General features: G+C 45.2%; 1 protein-coding gene across 5 annotated transcripts in view; it reads right to left on the bottom strand.

Annotated features, from left to right (window-relative positions):
* Positions 1 to 44: 44 nt before the first annotated feature.
* The window catches only part of LOC113491456 (cystine/glutamate transporter-like), a 23,218-nt gene continuing 6,096 nt past the window's right edge, over positions 45 to 17,166 (bottom strand). For 4 of the 5 annotated variants that reach the window (XM_026868389.1, XM_026868386.1, XM_026868388.1 and 1 more), the window contains exons 2-14: positions 16,919 to 17,023; positions 14,721 to 14,990; positions 11,840 to 11,966; positions 10,988 to 11,103; positions 10,190 to 10,315; positions 7,668 to 7,767; positions 7,537 to 7,581; positions 7,226 to 7,349; positions 6,807 to 6,910; positions 4,923 to 5,019; positions 3,970 to 4,119; positions 1,300 to 1,474; positions 45 to 416 (exon numbers count right to left, since the gene is read on the bottom strand). In XM_026868389.1, the coding sequence (XP_026724190.1) occupies positions 352 to 416; positions 1,300 to 1,474; positions 3,970 to 4,119; positions 4,923 to 5,019; positions 6,807 to 6,910; positions 7,226 to 7,349; positions 7,537 to 7,581; positions 7,668 to 7,767; positions 10,190 to 10,315; positions 10,988 to 11,103; positions 11,840 to 11,966; positions 14,721 to 14,916 (1,425 nt within the window). In that variant the 5' untranslated portion in view covers positions 14,917 to 14,990; positions 16,919 to 17,023 and the 3' untranslated portion in view covers positions 45 to 351. The remainder of the gene's footprint in view (positions 417 to 1,299; positions 1,475 to 3,969; positions 4,120 to 4,922; positions 5,020 to 6,806; positions 6,911 to 7,225; positions 7,350 to 7,536; positions 7,582 to 7,667; positions 7,768 to 10,189; positions 10,316 to 10,987; positions 11,104 to 11,839; positions 11,967 to 14,720; positions 14,991 to 16,918; positions 17,024 to 17,166) is intronic. The other variant, XR_003400406.1, reaches the window with a different exon arrangement.

Below are 17,166 nucleotides of genomic sequence, written 5' to 3'. Positions count from 1 at the left end.
ATATATATATATATATATATACACACACACACACACACACACACACACACACTATTTTACTGAGAACTGGGCTAGGCTGCAAAATTAGAATCTTGGTTTCAAAGAGACTCTACAAGCAAAGCAAGTTCATTTCAGAGAAATAGATTGTTCTGCTAAAAAAGAAAAGGGCAGAAGCAGATGCAAACACTTATCCTGACTGGCAAGCTTAGGAAGACTTGCAGCAAAGTCTTGGCTCAGGTTTATCCTCATTTGCAGTGATTAAAAGAATGAGAGCATGGCCTTTGGTAGGATCAAAGGTATCAGAAACTGAGTAAGTAAATCTTATCTTCTCCCGTGAGTTCTGATGATTTCTCAGTAAGTCTTGATTTCTTGTTGGACTACTTCCAGCAGTACCTGTAGTTTGCGGGTAAGATAATCTGAAAGGGGAGAAAAAAAAGGCAGAAAGTTTAGTCCAGAGGAAATCTTCAGATACAGCTGAAAATCAGAGCATCAGCACTGATGGCTGGGGCACTTTATGTTAGCAGATCACTGAATCCATCTTCTTACTTGCTGTGTGTTTTTTCTATTCAGTGGTTACTGATAGACCTCAGCCCAACATCAAATCAAAAGAAACCAAGATTCATAACTGTAATTATAAATTCAATTCAAAATGGGGCTCTGGTTTCTGAGTAAATCATTGTGCCACCAGGGCTACACCCAAAGGAAATCTATGCTGGACATTGCATGGAGTGGAGATGCATTTCATTTACACCCCACATCTGTGCCTCTTCATCAAACAGCCCTCAGGCAGCACCGTCTTCTCCCACCAGTCCTCTCCCCAGCCTTTCAGCAAGTATGTTTGGGCACGGGGTTACAGTGTCTGCCTGTCAGTCTCTCCATCCTAACTTTTTATCTTGTTGCTCAGTGTCAGCCAAATTTGACAAGAGGTGGTAATCCTGAAGATATGCCAAAGTTTAGTAGAAACCACACCGCGGTGCAAAAGTGACCCTGTTCCCCCTGTTGGTAGACCTCAGCCCTGTCTTTTTAAAATCAGAGCACGAAGCTGGCTTATCCGTATAATTCACAAGTCGGCCAGTCCGTGCCTGGCTGCCAACCCCCTGCAGCACAGCCTATCCCTCGTCTCTTTGGCTACAGATGCTGTGTCTTAGGAAAGCCATTGAAGAGGTGGCAGGTTTTAGGTTTCATGAGGTCTGTTGGTCATGGAGTAGTTTGCATTAGAGGCAAGCCCTGGGAACAAGCCAACATCCCCACCCTGAGCATGTTTAGGTCCACAATACTGAAATTCAAACACATACTTACAAAATGGGCTACGGCAACGTTTTGACATTTGCCTATGGATTATGAGGTAGTAGACTGGAAAACCACTTAAAACCATGGTGCATCCAATGCTAATGTTCACAGGGTCTGAGTAGAAAGACATTGCCACTGTGAAGAGGCAGATGATGGTAAAAGAGACAGGAATGAACAGGGGAACCTGGGAAAAAGAGCACAGAAGACTCTCAGGCAAAACTGATGGCTATAGCAAACTGGCCTCCATACATGCCAGCACATGCTGTATTCACTTCTCCATCTTAAAGAAGACGAGAAAAATCATATAGCTTTTCTCCACACTGTTTCTATACAATCAGATGTGAACAAGTACAAAATTTGACTCATACCATCTTCAGAGCCTAGTGTGCCCTATGAGGTGCATGCCTCATATTCATGTGCATCAAAATATAAACCTCACTTGCAACTGGAAGCCAAACGGGGATAAGCCACCTGTACCCCACTGCTCTCTGGATGTACTTCTCCTGTGCCTGCACACGCACACCTATCTACTTGCCACCTGTGGCAACTGCTGGTGGAAACTCTGAAGCCAAGAGTAGAAGCAGCACTTTGAATAAAACCATTCTTTGTTTATAACACTTGTGACTCATTTTGACATGCCTCCAGATCCCTGAGACTTATAGTGGCCAAAACAGGATAAACCAGACTCCCTCTCACCATAGCACCTGCATCAAGAACATGAGCTTCAACAACACACTGATGAAAGACCAAAGAAGCACTCAGCACTTCAGCCTTATCCTGTTGGGTAAGCCAATTCATCTGGGTTATTTGGAGAGTAAATCGGAAGACTGCAGTAAGTAATAAAACTCAGGGTTTGGATCCAACCTCAGCCAAGTTACTCCTCACCATGGCTGATAGAATGAAGAAGCTGCTGGGATGGTCTCATCTAGGGTGACAATCTATTTTCCGGTAAGAGAGATCCTATTTTGGATGCTGACCATGCCGAGCTGGAAGAGATTAGTTGCTCTAGTGATGGCAGCCATCCAGCCACCAAACTTATGTGCTCTTGCTGTCTCTCCAGCCAGACTATCCCCTGCCAGCCTCTCCTACGTGCACGCACTCACACTGCACATCTGCTTGAGAGGTGTGTCTGCGAGTACTGCTTTCTCCTCTTACTGGTGTTTTCACACCATTCTTAACCCAAAATGCTACAGGGGAGAATTAGTACCAGCACAATCATGTGTTTTTTATGACTTTTCTCCGTAGCTGTTGGCTGCAGATGACCTGTCTGTGGCCACTAGAGTGCAGCACATGCCCGCGTCACCTGCACGCAGCCTTCCCCGCTTGCAGATAACTGAGCTTCGGGTTTCAAGTGGGTATAAAAACTAGGGGAAGAAGGGGGGAAAAAAGTCAGTCAAACTGGCCAAAAGCCCAGCATTTCCCCCCCTCACTTAAGCTGCATTTAGGGACCGTTAAAGGCTTAAATCTCTGTCTAAAACAAAATGGGGCAAAATCTCAGCAACTGAAAACATCACCAGTTCTATCCACTAACAAACTTCCCCTGAGAAGTTTTAAAAAGAAAAAAAGAAAACTTTGAAAAGAAAAAAGAGAAAACTTATTTAAACTCTGGTTCTGCATGAGTACATGAGCGCAGCCAACAAACAAACTGGGAAGCTTCAAGGTCTCTGCTAAACACACTGTCTCCAGCAAACAGCAAGAAAATTTACCCCAAACCTTGCATCAGGCCTCACGCAGCTCAGGGAGGAGCCCTGGGAGCCATAGGAAGCGTTTCTGTCCCCTGAGCTTCTCACTGATGGGCTGCCCGGTGCCTATGGCCTCGGAGGTCTCCTCTCCTCCCCAGGAACTGGCTGGAGGCACCATGGAGGCACAACCAGGGACAGGAACAAACTGTGCATGCCTCAAGCACACCCCACACACACACCCCACAACGCCTTCGGCACAATATCCGGCAGTGGGAAAGGTGCCTGTAGCGCAAGGAAGCTGCTCCAGCGCTGACTCCAACTTCTGCCGCCAACAGGAGGAGGATCCCATCACCAGCAGTGTGAGAAGGGCCACTGGAGGGGCCCAGCCAGAGCCTAGGGAAAGGCACGAGAGTCCAAGGCGTCCTACGCTTTGTGGTATGCATGTGCGTGCTCTCCACGTCCTCAGGGCCTGCAGCAGCAACAGTTGCACACAAGCTGACTTACACTATATGGTGTTTTTGTGCCAGCAGATGATTCCCCCTAAGTCAGGTCTGTTCCCAGGGTCCCTCCAGCCATGCGCTTTTCCCCCAAGCCCAACATCCTCCTGCTTCTTGAGAGCGGAGACTTAGCTACCACTTACCTACATCCAGGCAAGGGTCCCTCCTTGCAGCCCACAAGAGATGAGTGTGGGAATTGCCTTTTGCACATCTCCTTGTTCCCAGCATGAAACTGGGAGTCCCCTGAAGTAGGATGCCATCTTATAGATGCAGCTGGTGACGCCATGTAGAACCGGCTTTATGAGTTCTACCACATCTGGCTGTTTGGGTACATCAATCAATTTCATGAGCTTCCCACATGTCTTACTGAGCAATAGTAACTGAGACTCCTTAGACCCTAAAGGCAACCATGGCCTTGTAATGCTCTGATTTTTACCAAATAAGAGAGAGAAATTACAAGCCTGCACATTCCTAGATGCTAGATACATGCCATGCGTTACCTTGAAGGGGCTGTGCAGCTCCGGGTGACGGTGGCGATGGACAATGAGCCCAAGGGTGGCTAATCCTATGAAGAGCCATCGGGAAAAGCTGAAGAAGTTCATTAGATGGTAGATATCTCCGATACACACCATGGCAGTAACCAAAGGGAACTGAGCATTGTGAAGATGAAATACAGTCATTAAAGCCTTACTACCATCCTCAAACTAGAAAGGGTAATATGGATCACCTCCTCCAGCCCCCCTGCAATCACTGACAGCTACTTCACAGCCCCAACATTTCAGAGGTCAGAGAGCTTTATAAAACAGTGTCACAGACTGAAGGCAAAAAGCCTAAATGTGCTATTATGCTGTGCTATAGAAAGGAGCAATTCTTTCAAGATCAACAGCACCTTTGATGCTTTATGTCCTAGGCAGGGGAATTAAAACATGCATGATACAAAAGCCTGTGCTGCTGGTACAAAGGCTACCTACAAAGATACCTGCTAAGTTTTTAGCAGGTCAGCCAAGCTGCAAGAGGCACCTCAGAACAGTTGGGATGGAGCTGAACCATTTCTGAAAAAAAAAAAAAAACACGAAACCAAAACCGAGAGCACCTTTGCAAATGCTCATTCCCTGCATTTCCAGCACACTTGGGAATTTAAATTTTCCAAAAAGCCAAAGCCCAGCAGAGGTATTTTCACAGAAAAAGACCAAGCAGCAACTGTGGGAGATGGTAAGGACAGTACTTTTTTAAAAGGTGTCCAAGGCTGTAACGCAGGGACTTCAAGGGAGTGGGTTGGGATAACACTTTGGGCACAAGAGGACTTAATACTTTGCAGTCATTTCCAGTATTCCATCTTCTCTATTTTTTGGAGGCTGTCTCAACACCCTTTAAAACTCTTCAGCTTCTCCAGGCTTTGCAAGAAGGCCAAGGCTGCAAGAATGGGGCATGTCACACAGCCAGATCTCCTTACCATTAACATGACAGCAGGAAGGGGTGTATGCCTTCGAATGTGGATCATGGAGAAGAGAGGAGGCCACTGTCCTTCCCTGGAAGCCACAAACAGAGTCCTAGGAAAAGACAGGGAGCCCTATGCATTAGCATCCCATATCCAGACTAGAAGTGAGAGTATCAGTCACTGGACTGACCTGAGGCCACCCCCCCACCCCAGCAAGGTCTGCTATGCAAGGCCACAGTTCTGTCTGTAGCCACATTTTTGGGGCATTTGGGAGAAAAACCTAATGTTGAATTCCCACAACTCTCCCAGGACCCGTTAGTTCAATGCAGTGCAGAACCCACTAGCAGGACCACTGGCAGCATCCCCTTGGGTGGCCCATTATCAGAGACCTTTGGGCAAGTCCCAAGTGACCATGAATGAGTTGAGGTTGGAAACAGAAGCAAGAAAGTTTCTTGCCATCAGAGAAGGGGTTCATCTTTCCAGTAGGAAGCAGAGGGTTCACAAGCTTCAATTCTTTATAAGAGAGGCTGGTGAGTTTATGAAAGGTAATTGTTGGTTTCAATGCCTATATATATATATAAAAAAAATAAAATTAAAGTGTAGTTTCCACAAATAATAGAGGATTTTGAGTTCTTTCGCCAGTTGTTGGAAAACATAGTTTGGCATACTGCCAAGAAGTCAGCTACACACAAGCCCGGCTACAAAATGACAGCAGAGAACTCCTTCCCTCCATCCTTCGACTCATGAAAGGGCAATTAGGGAGAAGACATTGAATCCAATTTTGTAAATTTAATATTCACAAACAAATCATGCCAGAGCATCAGCTGGGCTGGAGCAGGGCCCAAAGCAGCTGAGGCATGAGTGTAAAACTGAGTTTATTGCTGTCTCTGTGGTTTTGCAGGGGTGTGGCTGGCCAGCAGCCAGGGAGGCCCCATCACTGTTTATATGGCCTATCTGCCATGATTATATTAATGGTGCCAGGATGGGGGAGAGAAAGGCGATGAGGACACATACAACCTCGATGCTGTCTGGGGACTCCTCATCCTCAAAGAAAACCACTATCTAGAGGAGATAACAGGAAGGATTCTCCATACTGTATTTAGTACAGGACTTTGGAGTAGTAGATCTCAGATTTCACACTGAGAAACTTCCCTGTCATATTAACTGATTTTTCCTTTTTCAATCAAAGTTGTGAAACAGAATTGGCTCCAGAGAGTTCAGTCAGCTCCTCAGGACCATCATGAAATGCTTCTCCATGAGCTCTGCCCTCTTCTCCAGTTTCAAGACTCCCATGAAGACATGCAGTATAGTAGCCAGTGAAGACGGTTATAACACTGGAATAATTTTTCCATGGAACAAAGCTTTTCTTATTGGTACAAGAAGATTTGTTGAGCCTTGAGTTTTGCTTTAGGAATAGCCCGTCCCCAATAACATTTCACTGACCTCAAAGCAAAGTCCTCCAGGGTGAGTCTGCCTTTGGCCAGAGATCCGCACAACAGAGGGACCCTGTGGCCTTGCAGCAGAGCAGCTGGGTGAACCCAGTGACAGAAGACTTGGTCTCAATGAGCAGCTGCCAACATCAACAAAGCCTCTAGCTCACCAGAAACATTGACATTTCACTTTAAACTGGGGATTTAAACTGAAGGGTGGGGGCATAAGATGAAAATCCTTGTTTGTGACCAGCCCAAGATACCAAAGCCTGGACCTGGCTAGAAATAGAAAGGGTAAACTCTTAGCCAACAGAGATCATCCCGTAGTTGGCATCCTGGAAGTCAAAGCCCATATTTTTCCCACAAGAGTGGCTCAGATGCCATTCCGTGAGTGGGCAGTTGCACAGATCACTGGTGCTTCCCTCCAATTCAGTAAGCCAAAAGACTAATAAATTCTTAGGGATGTTACCTTGAAAACGTGAAGATTCCTCCATTCATGGTTCCAAAGCAGGACAGTGCGACAAGGACAGGGACCACAGAGATCAGGCTTTTGAAGGCTCGCTGCACAAAGCTCTGGAGGAAGAGCGAGTGTGTCTTTAGGAACATGTGGTCATCTCTAGACAACATCAGATTCAAAAGAAAGAAAACTTCCATCGAAGGAACAGAATATAACTCATAAATCTTGCCTTTTCTACTGTCATCAGTGGGTTATTTTTAATTATCATGTAGGCAAGACTAGAAGAAGTTACTGTTGCCTAAAAATCCAGAGAAATTACAAAGCAATAAAGCATTTTATAGGAAAACCATCTCCAAAACACTTGCCATGACTACCCCTTGAGCATAAGCTGACCACACTGAATAAAGATAACTGTAGGGGTGACAACTCACCACAGCCACGGCAGGAGAAGCCAGAACATCTTGCATTCCCAGGACTGTGTAATAGGAGATGTTGGTGAGCATGTACCCCACAATTACTGTGATCACGGACACGATGACAGCCAGCGGGATATTTCTGCAAGAAAGAGGAAGAGACACAAACAAAGAACAAGATGTTATCCCTTGTTATGCACAGTATTATTGCAGATTGCAATTGACATTGGTTACGTGAACCCACAAACTTATTTCCTCCCATACTGCATTTGGGAAAGCAATGGTAAACCAGAAGCCAGTAACCCAAGATGACTTCTTCCCAGCCTTACCGTTCAGGTCTGACTAACTCTTCACGCACAAAACTGGTCTGAAACCTGCATGGTGGAAAGAAACAGGAGAGTTTGAGCCATGTCTTGAACACCAGTCTGCTGCCCATGAAGCACCCTTCCATCACACCTACCAGCCTGAATATGCAAACATGCCTGCGTAAAAAGCCAGGGGCAACTTATCCAAAACCAGTGACTGTCTGTCAAAAGCATCCTGGAAGTTTTTGGTGTGGCCTGCAGAAGAGATAAACAATGGACATGGAGCAGGGAAACATCAGAGATGAGCTTCCTTCCCGTGGGACAATGTCCCTTGTACCTCTTGCCCAGACCTGGGAAGAGTGTTTGTGACTTCCTTGGAGACAGATATTCAGATTTGTTTCATTGCTTTAATGTGCAGTGCTGTGCTAACACGTTTATTTTGCAAACAGTGACAGAACAAATCCTTTCCCTGTCCAGCTACAGGATACATTTCAGGAAGGGCAACAGCAGCAGCTGGTTCTGTTTCAGACCGAGCCTGCTGTGGGAATAAGAGATCGTGGAGATGAGAGGACCCAAGTTTTCCTGCTCTTTCTTTAGGCCCAAAACTAATTCACTGGGTTGACCCCCCTCTTCCCCCCTCCAGCCCCCTAAACAGCTGGATGCACAGTTCTCTCTGATGTGGTGCAGCCAGTGAGGCAGCTAATTTGCCTCTCACTGTGCTCCCTCCTGATCCCATTGCTGGAGCGCTGACCCCAGCCCCATGCGGCCAGATCATGGGAACCAGGGTGGAGGAGGGAGCAGAAACAGGGAGCAGTGACCGCCAGCCTGGCCTCCACTCTGGGCACGCTCCTTGCCCGCTGCCCTGGACAGCCACTGCGACTTGCCCTCACAAGGAGGAACTGAGGACACAGAGGGCAAAGTAAATAAAATCTAAACAGTAGAGGTGGCTCAGATAGAGATCCCATTTTACCAACTCCCACAATTTTCTTAAAAGTTCTCTGCTTGAAATAACAACAAAATCAAAGTCAGGATTTTGGATACAAGCCATATTTTATCAAACTCCAAAAAAAACCTAGGGAAGGGAGCAACACTTAATGGCCTCCCATTCAAAGGAAGACCAATAAAAAATGCAGTCAAAAGGAGTTGTATTTCCAACACTTTCAAAACCAGGTGCCCAAGGCTTGGTTCCACATCTATATTCAGTTCTCCATATCAAAGTCTCTTTAAAAGTAAATGGTGCAGAGCTCACCTAGTTGGGCTTCACCAGGAAAGGGATGAAATGGCATGAGGCACATGGAGAAAGTCATGCCACTTCTATGGAGGTGCCTCTGCAAGGAGATTTGGGCATTTGGGTTTAAAACACTGGCCCAGCAAGTCTCTAAACCAAACCTGAGCCAAAGGGAATGTAATGGCAGAGGAAAGGACAAGAGTGTAACAAAAAACAAACAAACAAACAAAAAAAAAAAGTAGAACAAGGCAGGGGCATCAGGCATACTGATTTTAAAGCACAAAACTGATTTTTAAGCACAAGGAAACTAGTCAAAAAGATAATAGATTTGAAGAAAACTAAACCAAAATATGGGAGTGGGCCTATGGGGGTAGTCTTTTTATATTCTAAAATGATTGCAGACAAGTGATGGCAAATAAAAAGGATTTATTGTCTGCAATACGTTAATGAGTGATTACAATCCCCCATGAGTAACGTTAAATACAACCTGTCATCTTGGGGTCTCTTGGTGAATTCTCCCTCCAGATGTCACTGACACTTATCCTCGCTGGAGGATGGGTGCCAGGGCTCCAGATTGTCATTTGAAGGCATTCCTGACAATAACGGTTGAGGATTTCTTGCTGCAGGGCAGTTCTTCTGTTCAGAAGTGCTGCCAGCCCATGTGGATCTTTGTACGTTCAAAGGAGCTAGCTCCAGGCACCAGAAAGAAATATGAACCTGGACCTACTGCTTGTGTTGTTTTCTCTGCAGAGGAAGGTAATAGTGTGAAGAGGAAGCAGGCTTCATCCCCTGAGTGGGAATGCTGTGGGCTTTTCCATAAACTGAGGCCTGGATTAAAGCCAATGCTCTTGCATCATTGCCAGAAGGTACTACTGGTAAGGGTTTTTTTTCCCACTCTGGATGAATATATGTATGTGCAAGCCTGAGTGAGTCCATTGTGAAATTAGTAAGTTACTGCCTGTCTCAATTAGGAGGTAAAAAAGCATTAGTTTAAGCCACAGAAAGGTTAGAGGTGCAGTTGCCAGGGCTGGTAACTCGTTATACAGCTGTGACTGGCTCACATCACCACAGGATGCTGTCACACATCCCTGATGTCCATCAAATTTGTGTTGCTTTGGAAGGATTTTGAGTCACTCTGAAAGAAGGCAAGCCTGGCACCAAGGAAAGACTGGCTGTGGAGGAAGGTGCCTGTATGACTCTGGGTAGGCTCAGACAGCCTCAGGCACTGAGACTCACTCAGCTTTGGAGAAAGCACAGCTGAGCCAAGTGCATCAGCCCAATGCAATGATTCAGCTTAATGCCACTACCCTGGTCTCAGCTCCCAGTTAATTCACACCCAGCACACAGGCAGGGAAAGCTCCTGCCAGCTAAAGGAGTGCCACACCAATAAAAGCTGTGACAGACGGGTATGTTGAGCACCATTCCTCAGCCACACAGCAGCACACCTACCCTGTGCCAGCAGCATCATTCCTGGCACGATGATGAGTGCAAGAGCCAGGAGTTTGACGATGGAGAGAGCTGTCTGCAGGCGGGCACTCCAGGTGACGCTCCAGGAATTGAGGGTGAGGACCATGTCTGCAGAGGAGACCACACTGCTACAGCTGTAGCCCATGCTTGATGCACGCAGGAAAAAACACAGCAGCTCTCCCTGCTCTAGGGATGCCAGGAAGAAGGCTGCATCTTTACAGAGAGGATGCTGGGGGTGAGAGATGTCAGAAAACATTACAGGTGTGGTCCAGCACACAGTGTTTGAAGGGGGAGCTGAGTTATGCTCCTAAGAGGGACCAGGAGCCTGGTTGCTCTTGGGTGATCCACACCTGCCTGGGAGGAAGGTGTGAGTTTGCAGGGATGTCTCAGCAGCCCCCTTCACAGCAGTCCCTGTGCCAGCACACACCACCCTGGAGCAGGCCAGGACAGCTTCACAGGCTAGGTGCACCAGGCGAGGAGCCCAAAACCTTGAGCCTTACACCTCAACACAGGTGGCATTTGCACAATTATACATGAAGAGTTTCTACTCCTGTACTTGGCGCAATCCTCCTGCCCTAGAGTTCCAGCTGGTCAACAGGGAGGCCCATTCCCCTTCTTGGAGAATAACAGTGGCCCCAAATCAGCAAAAGTTTTGAGTGGCCAAGACATAAGATGGGGCCCCAATCCCACAGTTATCCCAGAAGATAACACCCTGTAAGTGTCCCTGGTCTGGGACAGAGAGCCTCTGAGATCAGCAGTCCCATAAAAGTTAGTACTTACAATACCCCAGGAGAGACACGAGCTTCACAGCAGGGAGAGGGGCTGCACAGGGGGCAAAGAATGGCTCCAGCATGTAGCGTCCAAACGCCAAAGAAACCACAGCACTGTTGGCAGGCCTTGAGGGGGGAAGCAAGCACAAACTGTGGTCAGCAGACAGCAGAAAAATATCACGATGTAAAACTGCACAAAACTCAGGAGGGAGAGAGTTTTCCCCACCCAGCTTAATCCTGCTCTCTAATGCAGATGGTGAATTCCTGTAGAGTCTTTTTCACAGTTTTTTCTCAGTAAATGGGTTAAAAATTGCATGCTGCAAAAAGATTAATTCCCAACTTGAAAGCAAAAGTTGAGAATAATCATACTGAGCAATGCAATGTGGCTCACATATCCTGCTCCATCTCAGTTTACATGAAGGACACAGGTTATTGGGAGGTGAGGACTTTCTTTTTAAAGTTAAAAAATAAGTCATTTACGATTTTCTAAAATATTATTTAACTCAGGGCTAAGCCAGAAAGTTGTCTCCACAGGACAACCTGAAAAAGTTGCACAGTGAAAAGAGAAGATCTGAAATAAATCTGGCCTCTATTGTCAGTCTCTGAAAAATACTGTGGCTCTTGGAAGATACCAGCTGCCAGGGGAGAAGAGAGATATTCAAGTACAGATCAGAGTGAACATGTGTAACTATTTATTCATTATGCCTTCTTCCTTTTACCACTGAAAAAATCTTTAAAAGTTGTTCAGATTGTTTCTACTCTTTCTTTTACAAACTGCCTAGACTGTTACCTGGCACAGTAACTTCTGGTTTTTTAAATCGTCACCATATTCAGCAAAAGGTAAACCCAAAAATTCTCTTACCTGATAGCAAAAAACTCTGCCCACAGGAATAAGAAACTTGGCAGAGGTCCTAGTGTCTCCAAAATGTAGATATAATGTCCTCCAGACTTGGTGATTCTTGTTCCAAGCTCTGCATAACACAAGGCACCTGGAAAAATTCAGGTAGAAATGCACTGAATAAATCATCTCATGGATTTTCTCTTTTCTGTGTGCCTTTTCAGGAATTGAATGAATCTGTTTAAAGTAAGTAGTGAATTAAAGGAAGAAAGAGGGGTTTAGCAGAATCACTCTTCCTTATTTTGTGTGCTACAGTGTTTTGAAGTATATTTTGAAGTAACTGACTTTTCTGTCAGAAGGAAAGAAAGTCTCCATCTTCTGGATAATGATGCAACCTTTCCACAAAAGTTATGTGGAAAGGCGTGCAATAGAAATGTTGCACTAAACTACAATAGGTTTCCTTTGTGAAACATCCTGGAGGTTTGGGTTCTCACTTCTCACAGTTAGACTGGTGAGATGGTGCTTACAAGGCAATTACAGCAGCTCAGCCAACAGGCCATGGATGAACTTGTCATTTCAATCACATTTTTGATCACAGGTCATATTCCTGTGTCCTTATCTTGCATTGTCACATAAATCCCTTCCTTCATTCAAAGACACCAGACAGAGGACCTGGAAGGGCATCTCCTTGGAGAGGGAAGACCTGCCACTGGAGGAAAACATGGCCCCGATGGTGCAGAGCAAGGGAAGTGTCCACATGAGAGGCTCAGTTGGTCTCTTCTCACATGTTCATGTACGAGTGCACCAGCAGACCTGGGGACTGCCTGCTCTGGCCTTGAGGAGCGCCTCTGCACCCCCCTGACCCTGTGCCGAGGCACAATGAGAAGCCCTGGGGGAGGCACGCTGGAGAAGACAGCTTAAAGCTTTCAGGCAAATGGATAGAAACCTTTATGCCTCTATCTGTGCCAGAAAAATCCCATCTGTGTTTTCTCTATAGAGCAATTCATCGTGCCATTTGAACATGCCTAAGTATGACTCTTAAGTCCTGCCTACACTGGATTCACTTGTTAGGTTAAACATCCTTTTTTCACCAAAGGAAATCATAAACCACTTCATTTCTTTGAGCACAACTCTCCTTGCAATGGGTCTGAGCGCTGCTGGGATGTGACCCTGTGGGGTGAGACCATCTCTAGCTGTGCTATTACTGCTTAGCTCAGCTCAGGAGGTTGTGGAGGGAGAATGCAGAGGAACCCAGTGGTGATATGGCCATGCCTCCGAGTCCTCTGGTGATCATGCCATATTCAAGTGATGCTGATGGTGAGGACCTCCATTTTTCCCACCTCTCTCTTGGCAAATTTTTGCAGAATCCCTGTTCCAAGTGTAAAATATAGGCAGACACCTCATCTCATTTACTCCAGTGGGTCTCTTCAAGTGTGCGTTTAAGTGCTTTGCTGAACGCATGCTATGGGACTCATACAAATGCCATACTTGAAAGAAAAAAAGAAGAAAAGAAAGCAGGCTTTTTTAATGTACTGCGAAAAAAGCGTCAGAGAAATGATCAGGGGAGGTCATCAAGCTGATGGGAAGAACAAACTAACAAATTTGGCTACAAAATACAATAACTTGATAAAGAGGCTCCCAGGGCCCTTCCAGCAGAGTCTGTCAAAGGATGCAAGAGAGAAAGAAACTTTCCAAGTGCAGAGCTTGGGTTATGTGATCAGCACACACATTGTCATTTATTGCTCTGCTCAGTCAAAAGAAACACCATGCTCACATTATATTTTCAGATTTTCTTTAAGCAAAAGTATATAATTCACCAAAAACTCCACATAGGCTGCAACGTGAAATATTGGTACACATGTACTAAGAGCAAGAACCACACTGGTTACTGTATTATCATTGAATGTATCGATTTCTAAACTTGCATCTATATGTCACAGTGCCAAAGTGGTTTTTTTCTACATGGATTATTTCTCCTTTCTTGTTTTTGTTTGGTTTTTGGTGTGGTTTTTTTGGTGTGGGTTTTTTTTTTTTTTTCCCCTAAGTTATGACAGAACAACTTTAAAGTTTACCACTGAAATAAACACCAGATTTCTCTTCAGAGCAGAGAGATCTTGCAGTTCTCCTAATAGCACCTTTGGAGCATTTCTGAGATGGTGATTTTACAGAGTTAATGAAGGAAACTAAAAGCCATGTATTTTGTCCATCATAACTTTAAGAGCTACATTATTTCAGAAGAAATAGAAAGAAACTGTCATCAAAAAGTCAACCCTTTGTGAGAAAAGAATGGTTTAAATGTCAGAAGCCAAGGGTAGCACACAAAAAGCAGGGCTGAACTGATCTGCTCCATCTCTTGCTCCAAGACAATATCAGACATATCCAAACCATTTCTGACAGACACCCAGACACCAACCCCTGGCTGCTGGACACTCTGGGGCTCCCCAGCTGCTCCAGTGCTCCTCTGTCCTCACTGGCAGAAAGGGGATCCCTTATGGCATATTAAGACTGTCACTTCTTGCCCTTTTCACAGTGTTTATGAGAAGCGGTGCACAGCCCTCGGACTGACAGGTGCCTTTTAGATGCCTACATCTCCCTTCCACTCTATGGAACGAGTCCCCTCATCTTCTCCCAGCTTTCCTGGCAGAGACAATGCTGTCTCCATCTGCAGTCATTGTCACTCCTGCCTTGGACTTGCACATGATTTTATATCCACAGACCATACGTGCCAGAATTTTCTCAATCACCCTGGGGGAACAATTTTAACTAAAGATCGCTGGTGACCCCCTTAGGGTCACCACAGGGAATTTTTGGTTTATTCTTCTCCCAACTTTTTATACATAAAAATGTGCTGGCTCCCCCCACCTCCCAGGCACTTCAACAAAGGCTGACAAAGCTCACCACTCACCAAACATTGAGAGGAGCCCACAGGCAAACCAAACAACCAGGGAGAAACCCACACTGCCAGAGTTTTTCAGTACTCCTTTTGGGGAGATAAAGATGCCACTGCCAACCATGCTGCCAATGAGGAGTGAGAAAGCCCTCAGCAAAGTTATCTTTTTCCTCAGGAAGACGACCTCTTCTTCTTTCTTGTCTTTTCCCATGGCTTGCTTCTAATGCCAGAGAAAGGTCATACATTTAGTAGTTACAGTCTCCCAAGGGTCCTCAAGGCTCACCTGTAAGATGAGAAAAGAGTTAGGGATTCAGCGGTCTTCTGGGCAAGATTTTTCACAGAAAGATGTCAAGGTCTGTTGAATTTGTTCTCCTCAGCTGATGGATGCACCAACCAAGCCACAGGTACATGTAACACTCAGTATCATCTCTCTCATCAGTGCAGCTCTTGAGAACGACTGTAAGGTTTTTTCTGCCTCTTCTGTCAAGGGGCACAAGGTGTTAAAAGTTGCATGACATACTTCAAGATATGATTTCCAAATTCAACTTTGATGACCAGACTAGAACTGGCCAGGTTAGGGTTAATTTAATGGGACCTAATTTGGGGGAATATTGATATCAGTATCCTGGCAGAAAGTTGCAATCAAGACCTCAAGGATCTTGGAGGTTAAAAAAAAAAATTATTCTTTTTTTTTTGAGGAGCGAAAAGCTCTGTTAGTTTGGATACACAGATGATGTAAGCCTTTTTAACTTTCTATCTACCCTTGCTGAATGAATAAACCCTGATTTTCTCACTGGGGCTTTGTTTTATCATTGTTTCCTAATATACTGTCAAGCCTTTTCGTTACCAGAGTACCGAAGAGTCAGGAATAAGTACTGTTTACAACTGTAAGACAGAGCATAGTCATTAATATCAGACATGTAATTCCTTCTATTAATATAAAAACTTTCTCAGTAATAAAAGCAGGAGTGAAGTTTTTCCTAGAAAAGAGGGAACTTCAGACACTCCAGGGATCACACAAGTTGGTCTCGATCCAGTTCTCTCATGTCGCAGTAACCTCCTATTTCACTGTCTTGTCTCTCCAGCCTCTCTCTCAGTCCTAGGCTGACACCTTCACTGAGAAATTCGCCTTCTGCTTAGGAAAGTAAGACCAATTCACATCAGTTACTGCAGTCTAATTTGCTGTAGCGAACCTGTTTGGAGCTTTCCTAGCAGCAAAGTAGTCATTTTACTCTGCTAATTAACCCAAATAGAGTAGACAAGACAGGTTTGCAGTAGATAACTTGGTCCTGCCCCTCCTTTAGTCACACATCCCCTCCAACGTTCACATGCTTGGCTTTTGTGGGGTTTTTTCATTATTCTAGTACAGTAAATTGCAGCTATAGTGAACATTTGCCCCAGCCCCATGGCTGTATACTATTGCAAAGTAGCATTGTACATGAGATCATATTTTATGGATTTCTTAAATTATTTAATAATTGCAGTGATGTGTTCAAGAGCAGGCAGTGGTCACCTACAGAAATGGATAAGCAGCCAGAAATTATTTTCTCGATAGTTTGTATATTCCATCCATAGATATAAATGTCCCCATAACTTTGGGGGGACAATTCACTCACCCACGATACCTCTTTGTATGCCCTGTATAAACTCAGTATAATTAAGGGCTTTTCTCCCCCACCCCCAGCTGTTTTCCCACCTGGAAACCGGCAGGAAGAAGCTGGGGTTATCACTTTCTCAGCACACATATGAATAGCACATGCAGAAAGCCCTCTCTCTCCTGCCAGCAGCTTTAGCTGGTTTCTCTGAGATTGCGCCAAGTCTGCACAAGCATCTTCTCAATCAAACCAGCCAAGTTTATTTATTAAACCCCTAATGAGTCCCGGAGGACTCCTTAAGGCTCAGATGGGTCACATCAGTCTTGTCTGGTCCCGCAGAGCTGCTCCTCAGAGTCCCAAAACCTCACAGGGCTGCTGGAGACGATGGCTCTGGAGAGGCAGGGAAAGACCCCCAGGAGCTCCCTGAACTCTCAACTGCACTTCCCTCAGATGCGGATTAATCAGCTCATGTGAAATACAGATAACGTCTGGTTATTTCTCAGCCAAAAGGAGAACTGCAGAGCGTTAGGTCTCACTGAATTAAAACCAAACTGAACAGAGAAGTTGTGCACAGCTACGTCTAAAATGCTATTGTGAGATAATTAAAAGGACACTTATCTGTTTGGCTGAATTTTAAACAAAGCAGGTGCGTTTACAATCCATCAGACTCCCACTTGTTGCTGGGATCCTGAAGCAGCAAAAGACAGCGTCTCTTTGCAGGCTCTGAAATTAAAGAAAGAGTGGGGGAGGAAAAAAAAAAAAAAAAGAGAGAAAGATCAAATCAAATTTACAGATCAGGTTAACGATCCAAAGTAAATACCAAACTCCATACTTCTGTCCACATGCCTTTTTTTTTTTTTTTTTTT

Source organism: Athene cunicularia, assembly GCF_003259725.1.
Source record: "Athene cunicularia isolate RWA chromosome 1 unlocalized genomic scaffold, athCun1 chr1_part2, whole genome shotgun sequence".
Classification (NCBI taxonomy): Eukaryota; Metazoa; Chordata; class Aves; order Strigiformes; family Strigidae; genus Athene; species Athene cunicularia.
The sequence above is the reverse complement of the archived record's forward strand: the minus strand, read 5'-3'. Positions and strand labels throughout refer to the sequence as shown.